A 9,707-nucleotide genomic window follows, 5' to 3' on the forward strand; every position below is an offset into this window, starting at 1 on the left:
ACTCGCCATATTGTAATGCCGTATGCTCACTATCATCTGCTCCCAAATAGTTAAGACTCAATTAAAAGTTTCTTCATCGGCTAATGACAAATTGCATCAGTGATAGAGGGGAGTGATGGGGAGACGGAGAAGCTCGAGTTCCTGATTGCTTTTGGAATGAGGGAAGCTATCAGGATGAGTTTGGGAAGATGGCTCATTCATGTAGCAACAGCAAATTTGTGCTTTCTTTGTCTGAGACACAAATAGGTTCACCCGCACACACATTCGCAACTTGTCACCATCATACAAAGACTGTACGGCTAACAAGAATGGAGGGCGTGTGAGGGTAAGCACGAGGGATTTTAAAATCAAGAAAGAGACAGATAGAAAGACAGCAATCCCCTAAAGCTGTAATGAGCACCCAGCCCCCTTTCCCCTTGTCTTCCTTTCTCCTGATGAAAAAAGCAAAACGTAGACAATAAAGGCTATCAAGGAATGTTGGTTTAATCAAGGTGGCTAAGTTGATGCTTGAGTGGCAGCAGAGAAAGGTTCAACTTTAATCTTCGGCAGCTTAAAGGGAAATGGCTCAAAATAATGCCGAGACTTTTCAATAGATAAATGGAAATGATGGCTGGCAGTTATGGCAGAAAAAAGAAATGAATTTTATAGCCTTTAAGTTAATATTGTTGCAAATATCAAAGGAAACATTTGGCCCCCGTTTTATTTCTGTGGAGCTAAATCTGTCTCTCAGAAGAAATGATGGTTTAGAACTGTCCACACACATCTTTTATGGGTGTTTTCTGCCCCATCAAACCTTTTGTATTGATCAGAACATTTGCATGCAAGTTTCTTCATTAATTCATGGGTGTGTGACTACGCAAGAAGCATTTCTATTAGAGGAACTGCACCTGTGGCGGCACTATAGTCACCAGCTGTACTTAAGGAAGTGGAATTCACACCAAGAAGAAGATTCAGTTTATTATTAGCAGCCATTCAGTTTTGAAGTGTAATGTCTTTCAGAGCACCACTCTTTAACAAGGCTCTATTTTACATTTGCTTTACTAAAACCCAGCTCTCAAACTATGGTCTGGTAGAAATTGGTGCTTGGAGTCTGTGTGTAAGTGGATAGTTCAGTGTGATTAGGCTTAGAAGCAGGAAGCGGATAAAACCTGGGCTTTTTCATAGGAGTTATCTGCTAATAAATGAGCCAAGAACATCTTCAGCTCAAGTAGATTGTGTATCTGGCAGATAGTTCAGCACATTTAGTTGTCTTCCCGACCATTTCTGAGAACTGTAGACTCAAACCTAAATATGAACTTTACAGCAGGACATGGTGTTGTTGGATTGTCATGCTGTATGAACTGGATCTGTTCACCAATTACCCAACTTGGACTTGATCTCAAGCATATGCATGACTGCAATGCAAGCACAGGTGCATATAGCCACCTAGCTAAAAAAACAAAACAACAACTGTAATTGTGAAGCTTTTACAGGTTTAGCCTCTAAAATCAGCAAAGATGGCACAATTACTTTTTTGTGTGAGGATAATACATAATTAACTGCAAGTCATATGCAAGGAAACATGGATGCTGGAGATTCACTTTTATGCTGATTTGCAGTGTAAACCCAGGGAATAATAAGCCGATGATAGTGAAAGAAAGGATGAGGGGAAAGGGAGGGAAATCTTTGTGGAGCAATGACTGCCATCCAAAAGTTTAGCATTTTAAAACATACCGTTGACTATCAGAAGACTCCCACATCAAGGTGAGAGGTGAGAGTGGCGTAAAATTGGATGAAATAAATAAAGCCTTTTAAGACCGAGTTCATATCACAAAATATTGCAGTTGTCCCAGGTGTGACTTGAAAAACCTGATGTTACCTCATGTTAGCTGTGTTATTCAAACTGTTATAAAGGGTGTTTTAAGGGTTTAAGGCTCTACTTTTTGAAGTAGAAGTAGTTAAAAGTAAAAGATTTCAAATTCTAAATTTTCCAATGAACTCCCTTGACCAGGAAGTAACTGAGCCAGTTTGAATGCTGGTGTCAGCTCAGGTTACATCTGAAAGGAGGTCCCTGTGCAATTTTATTGCGCTCTGATGCTTGTGTACACTGTTACATAAGCACTATAGTGTAACACTTCAAGCCCTTATGGACAGAAATCTAATAAATGTGGTAGTTCTGTGAAAGATTAACATAAGAATGAAGGATAAAACAGAATGTGAGAATAAAAAGGCTCATTTGATTGGATCAGCACTGAAATTAATGGTGAAATCCCTTAAACTACCAGAACAAGCGAGCAAACTCAGCTCGTGGGTTTACACTCTGTATTTTTTCTTTTTTGCACTTTAGAGGTGCTTATGGAGGCAGTTTGCAGCTTCAAAGGTTGACTTCTTTCTCAAGGGCAACAATAAATACACACACGCACGCACACCCACCCACACACAGGTGGCTATGCGAAGGCCAGAGTAGTTTAATGTAACTCGGAAAGGTTCCCTGTGTTTGATGCATCCTGTTGTTTTTGTTTCCCCGCACCTCACTCGCTCATCAGGCTTCTCCTCAGGATTAGGCTGCGGGGCCATTGAACCAAGGACATTACAAGTTAGGAAAAGAGTAGCAAAGTTTAAGAAAAGGGCGATGCATGAAACCCCGTTGGCTCTGGAGGTTAGGGTTGTGATAGAACAGAAGAACAAGCAAAGAGGTGGGGGTGGAGGGATCTACGGAGGAAGAGACGAGACGAGTACAGCTGACTGAAGAAGTTTCATCTGGCTGGCGCCAGATAACAACGTCTGAAAGATGCTGAGATGACAAATAGAAAGTTTCCCTAGAATGTGTGTGAAATTGCAAAACAGCAAGGGACGTTGGATATAAGCGTTAGAAGGCCATATATGTGGCTCTCACTCTTAACGTATGATATATTTGAGATAGAATGAAAAGCAAAACCTTTTGTTAAATAAGAAGTTCTCCTGGAAACATCCAGCGCAACTGTAACATTAGTTTCTTGCAACGTAAAAGCGACATTTCAGTTGTATGTATGTATATCTATCCCTCAAGAGGTTGTATTTGCATGATTTTTGCCTATTCTCACTTCTACCTGTCCTCCCCCCTTCTCCTCCTTCTCTTCCCAGCCAGCCAGCCATCAGCAGGCAGGTCCCCCCACATGAGCTGGACGGGGGGTGGGGGGTTCATTACTAACTGTTGCTTAGGGGTCAGACAATGAGCTTCCGTAAAACACCTAGAGACAATTTTGATCATAAAAAATGCTATATAAATAAAGATGATTTGATTTGCATGTTGCACAGGAATTCTCATGACATCTCATCTTGTGAGACTCTACTGGATGATGGAAGACGTCGGTACGGTTGTGGTTAACAACAGTGGTTACTTTGACAGTATCAAATGCTGTTGTCTCCTAGATAACATGGCAGTGCACATTAATTCCTGTGTCACGCAAACGCCAAAAAAGTTTCAATTTTCATTTTTGTACTTATATTTTTTTCCACCTCATGTTTTCGGAAAAAAAAAACCTTTTCTCGATATTTGAGAGGCTTTTTAGAAATCTGGATTTTTTCATTACATATTTTTATTGCGCTATTTAGGTTTTGTGCATTCCTAAGGGTAACGGATATCCAGCTACCGTTTAATGTTTAATATTACAGGCAAGCGTGACCGTTTTGTATTACTGAGTTTTACAACGACACATCCGTTAAAGCCCCGTGGATATTTTTACACTGACTGATTGAAATGCTGTCTCAGTGGACAGTTCAGGTACATCAAACTTTTAATAACACAGTTCCAACCAAAATGGCTCAGAAATCTGGAACTGGGAATCAGGTTTTAAAGCAAACAATAACTCAAACCACTGTAATGCAATTGGGACATTTTTAGGAAAGTTAGACTGGCACAGATCGGAAGGAGAAGCACGTTAAAATACATCAGCAGAGCAGTGATGAGCAATGATGAGACACAGTTAAGACAAATAAGGGTTATTAGGGTTAGGCTGGAGCGTCAGGGAGGGCAAGACACAACAGAGATTAAACTATAACAACAATTAGGATCATTATAGGAGTAACGGCTATATTTGCAACAAAATATGTGCCGCTGTGCTTGTGTTACACTTTCCTCACTTTCCGAAGTTACATCACTACTGTAGTCTGTGACATTAGAATAATGTTGTATATCAATATAATATCATGGAGCGTGTATAAAGGAATTCTGCTTATTTGGAAGGCTGACTTGTTTTTAGGGCGACTTGTTTAGGGTTAAGGGACATTATTGGTATGTTTGTTCCATTTTGCTCTTGATGTGCTGCTTAAATGATCAGTCAAAGGTTCTCAGCTAAGCTTTCTGGATGGGAACACAAATGAAGCTGGGATTGATGTGCGAATGCAGAAGCTGAACCCTTTTCACACACACACATCATCTGCAGGCATGTACATCTTTTATTTCCCGTAGCTGAGACTGTTAACAGAAACCTTTCCCCCGGCCCTCAAAGCACACACACCTCCCTCCAAAGTGTCTGTCAATTTTCCCATATGCTGCATATACTAATCAACCCTGACAGCCAAAAACTCACTGCTCCTTCGTTCTTTTCTGTCTATCCTTCCACCTCACCTTACCTCCATTCCCACTTGCTATCATTTTGTGTGCCTCTCTTCTCTTCTGTCCTTGGTGCCACTTTAGTCATGACCTGTCAGCAAGTGACATTGAAGAGATTATTGCATTTCTATCTCAGTTGGTTGCCAGTGGGGAGCAGTTATAGCAGAATTAGGCACCTAATGCAATCGCAGACTGAAAACTTTCGCTTATCTGTGGTGATTTTAGGTAAACTATAGTATTAACCCCTCTCATTTTCACTTCTGATCATCTCCCTTTACATACTACTGTGGGTATGCAAGACTGTGGGGAGCAGAGTTCGAATGATGATTCCAACTGGAATATTAACCACTGCAAAGGATATGAATGCATGCAGTCATTAACTGCCATTTCATTGAGATAATCAAGTTGCCTGTTTGTAAGAGCATCGGTGTGCATGGCAGGAATAGGATTTTCCTACATTTACTGTATCTTTATGAGAAAGTGGGCGTTAACCTGGTGCTTTGTGTTTAAAATACAATTTACCCAAATTCACAATTAAACGAGCCTCCTGTCTAGTTTCCTCCAACTTTTCTCATCTCTAAACTTTGGTGCTTGATTCTGATAAGGTTATGTAAGGCCAATTGGAGCCCCTGGTAGCATTGCCTATAGTGGTATTAATGGAATCAGGAACAGGTCCAAAAGAGGTGATGGGACTCTCAAATCTCCATGACACCACTTACATACAGTAGTCTCGCACATCAGGATAGAGCTCAGACCCATTTTCATTTGCAGACATGTGGTTCACACAGCCAGTAATATTCTACTTCTTTTTGGTGCACTCAATGTTCATTTACCTATACCTTTAAATGGTGAAAAAACAAACTTGATTAATGAAAAAACAATTTATTGTTCCTTTGCAGATTTTTCTGTATCCCTCAAAAGACTTCATATACAACTCCCAATAGTAGTATTCTTTTTTTCTTATTTTTTATTACACATTCCAGGAAATTATCCACTAGTCATGACAACTTTGTTACTTTATATTTTAGTATTTTGTCAACAAACAAAGCAATACCCTAACAGATCATATCATAACCCTCTCATTCAGTCCAGGTCCCTTCCACTGTTGATAGGCTTCTGGAACTAAAGTGAATAATTGTTACTTTGCAGACTTCACAGTGTAATTGTTATTTTTTCTTTACTGTAATATTGACTGATTATATGGACATTCTGGAAAACATAAGGATCAGTATGTTTAATGTTTTCTGTATCTCAATCTTTGCATTGAAAGATGAATCCAAGATCATCAAAATAAGCAATCCTTTGCATGACAGTACCCTGTTCAATAAATACCTTAGGATTCTGCATGCAAATGCGAAGCTTGTGGAGGCTACTGAGTACTCTGCCAAAGTCAAATACCTCTAGAGAGTAAAGCAGGTCCTGAGGAGTTATCGAAATGGGAAAAAAAATAATCTTGGCAATAAATACCTAAGCCCTGATGTTCAAAAGATAGCCCGCTGGTATGATAAACTGGCCAAATGAGGAGATAAAGACCACTTACATAAAGAAAAGAAAGCTACTCCCAATTCATGTTGGGTTCCACCCCAAGTCCAATACCCTGAGGCTGTACATGAAGTGGAATGAGGAAGGCCGAGGACTAATGAGTGTGAGAGCCACGGTCAAGGATGGAACATAAGATGAGTGAGTACATTAGAAATATGACCCCTGAAGACAAGTTGTTAAACTATCGAAGTAAATCAGTAAATCCAACCATTGTCTGCTACAGTCTTGACTGAAAGACTACAAAGAGGCACTAATCAAGACTACATTACAGGCTCTGAGCAAAGGAGCGATCTAACACACCAATTATGAAATGGAAACGTGAATTTTTGAGGCAACTATATGGTACCTGGTCTTGGTATAAGCTTGTTGCGATATCGCGCTACGTTTAAGAAAGGAGAAACTCCTACCTTAAAGTAATGCTTGCCTAACAAGTATGTTATTCCTGGTGCTTCCTCAGAAACACCAGCAGTTTTTGGTGGATGCGCGATTGATCCAGTGTTGGTATCCATACCTTACATTAAAAAAACAGTTAACCGTATTAGTGAACCCTTTACATTATTAAACTGCTGGTTGATAAATATATTTTCTCTTTGATGTTGAAGGACCTTTGATATATGATAAATTATATATACACACACACACACACACACGTGTGTGTGTGTGCATATGTATATAAGTATATATAATATTTAATGTTTGTACAGAGTCAGTCACAGAGAAAAATAATCTGCAGTGATTCTAAAAAAAGTCACTTACAATGGCAAAAAATCAAAAAGAGGGAGGAAAAACTTCTACAATGAAACCGAAAAAGAAACCGTCACCAACTGTGGCAAACAGAAAATCAGAGGAGAAAGAATCTGCAACGAAACCGAAAGAGAAACCGTCACCAACTGTGGCAAACAATAAAAGAGAGGGAGGAAAAGAAACTGCAATGAAGCTGAAAGAGAAAAAATTACCAACTCAGGAAAACAATGCAGTTGATCGGAAAAAGGAATCTGTGACAAAACTGAAAGAGAAAACCTTGCCAACTCCGGCAGTCCGTAAAACGGAGGAAAAAAAAGAACCTGTATTGAAACCAAGAGAGAAAAAGTCACAAACTATGACAAGCAAAAAAACCAAACGAGGAAAAGAATCAGCAACAAAACTGAAAGAGAAAAAGTTACAAAGTACTGCACACGATAAAGCAGAGCGAGGAAAAGAATACGCGATGAAACTGAGAGAGAGGTTTTTACGTATGGCAAACATGAGATCAGAGCGAGGAAAAAAAGCTGCAATGAAAACTCAACAGAAAACCAAATCAGAGACAGAAAAAGGAACCACAGTGAAAGTTAAAGAGGAAATGTCAAAGAAAAATGGACCTCGCCATACGGTTGTCTCAGGCCGTAAATATTCAGTCAATGAATATAGGGGGGAATGGCTAAATGATAAAAAACATGGTTTTGGAGTTTGGACAAAGACTGCTTCCATCTATATAGGATATTGGAAACATGGAAAACCTGATGGAAATGGTACTTATAAAGTGCTGGACCCAAATTTGAATGATTATGTCGTGAAGTACGCTGGCAATTGGAAAAACGGAAAAAAGCATGGAAGAGGAACTTACTTCTACGATAACTCTGGAATTTATGAAGGTGATTGGGTTGAAGGTCATCGGTCCGGCTGGGGAAAGATGTATTATCCGAATGGAGATGTGTATTTAGGAGACTGGTTGAATGACAAGTATCATGGACAAGGCATCATGCAATATGCAAATAAAAATGTTTATGTTGGAGAATGGAAAGATGGCCTGAAGAATGGACAAGGATCCTCTTACTCTCACAGCGAAGGTCTTTATTTTGAGGGCATTTGGGTCGATGGATCATCTGCCAGCCTACAGCCACTGACGCCCTCAGAAGTTGAAATTATGAATCAGGACATTGATTCCTACAGCAAGGTCTTCCAGTTGTGGAATCTCAATATGGTAGACCCTTTTGCAAAATTTTCATAAGGTATGCATGCATGCAAGTGCATTGCATTTGTTTATGGGCGGAAAGACCTTCATCGCTTGCAAGAAACAGGCCATTTATCCTTGATTTATGGTCGAACAACATAACACATTCAAAGTGGCCTGGAAAAACTTTGAAATGACATGACTAGACATCAAAACATGGCCTGACACGTATGGAAAAAAGAGATAAAATGATGGAGATGATTCTGGAGGAAAACTACACAAATGTTAATTTTTCATCGTTGACCATTTTGGGGCGATCAACAACATTTGACCTTGAATACTGATTGCATCCTGTATAAATTGTTCTGTTTAGCCAGTTGCATTCCAACAGAAAGTAACAGCTGTTTCCACAACTCTGAGACCTGTCAAACATGCATCAGCTGGAGATATTAGTAAAATAGAAGTATATGAATTGCTCTTCCAATATATTTCATTTTTCCATAACCACTGATACGATGATGACTTTAGATCACATTGATATTTTTAGGTTGTGTTGCTTCATACAGGCAGATAATGAATTGCATTTCATGACTTGTGTTGACTGTTAGCAAAATAACTGACAATGTGATGAATAATGAAACAAATTAATCCAAAATATGTTTGGAAATGACATGCTGAGGCTCTCCGAGTACTTTGTTTTTTAGTTTACAAAGTGTCCTCTCGCAGCCTTTTGCTACGAGCAACCCTCCAAAGCAGCTATTTTGTGTTTGTTTACAAGAGCTGTACAACTGTACCACTAATTCTTGTGACTTGGGTCCAATTCACTTGGTACAAGCTTGCCTGGCAGAAACCAAGTCCTTTAGCATTTAATTTCAAATTTTCAGACAGGAAATTTCTGAACCAGTCCTCTAGTTCAGTACAGTCATTTTCATTAGTCAGTACTTTTCTATTGATTGCCAGCTTTTGCCTAACTGTAACAATGGGCAAGGACATGACAGGACAGCCTTTTCTGTCTTTAACCAAGTGTGGGGAGATGCCTCATCTACCCTGACCCTCTGTGGCAATAAACTCATACTGACTGACAACAAACAAAAGGTCCCTGGAGGCTGAGCCTATCCATCCATCAGACCCAGAAAAGGAGATCAATTCGCCAGTCAAGACATTTTTCCCCCTTTGTTTAACCTGGAATACCTGCTGAGGTGAGCAATCTAATGAAGTCAATTTCTAGGAGCTTGAACAAAACCTAAATTATTATTATTATTAAATGCCTTGTGGGGGCTTGTTCTTACCCATTGGATTTCTGCTGCCTGAGGTAGGCCCTTAGCCACTTGTCTCTCAGAGATGTCTTTCTGATGGATTCATTGACCATTTCATCATAAATAGTGCCTCTGATGCTCACTAGTCCATGGACACGGGTGGAAGTTTTGCTCCCTTTAAGTCATCGGCCTCTACCTCTTCCTTTGGCAAGTTTATTATTATTATTATTACGTTTATTTATCTCTGGCAGGACCTGGGTGTTTATTTCACAGAACTTGTTCTTTCCATTGAGTTGACTCTTCAGGCCTTACTCTCTGGAGATAAGTGGCTGCCTTTCTAGAGTCCTTCTCTTGGTTCCCATTTTCTTGCAGATCCACAAGATATTTGTGTCTATGGACTTTTCTA

The 9,707-nt window shown here is 39.6% G+C and overlaps 1 protein-coding gene across 1 annotated transcript; it reads left to right on the forward strand.

Annotated features, from left to right (window-relative positions):
* Positions 1-6,995: 6,995 nt before the first annotated feature.
* On the forward strand, positions 6,996-9,438 carry LOC130528071 (uncharacterized). The gene has a single exon (XM_057037025.1). It carries the CDS (start codon positions 7,047-7,049, stop codon positions 8,100-8,102), a length of 1,056 nt encoding a protein of 351 aa, XP_056893005.1. The 5' UTR covers positions 6,996-7,046; the 3' UTR covers positions 8,103-9,438.
* The last annotated feature ends 269 nt before the right edge of the window (positions 9,439-9,707 follow it).

The sequence above is a fragment of the Takifugu flavidus genome, chromosome 6, assembly GCF_003711565.1.
Source record: "Takifugu flavidus isolate HTHZ2018 chromosome 6, ASM371156v2, whole genome shotgun sequence".
Lineage (NCBI taxonomy): Eukaryota > Metazoa > Chordata > Actinopteri > Tetraodontiformes > Tetraodontidae > Takifugu > Takifugu flavidus.

Bases quoted from the DNA above. Each gene is read 5' to 3' on its own strand.
- LOC130528071 (XM_057037025.1), top strand. From the start codon at position 7,047: ATGAAGCTGAAAGAGAAAAAATTACCAACTCAGGAAAACAATGCAGTT.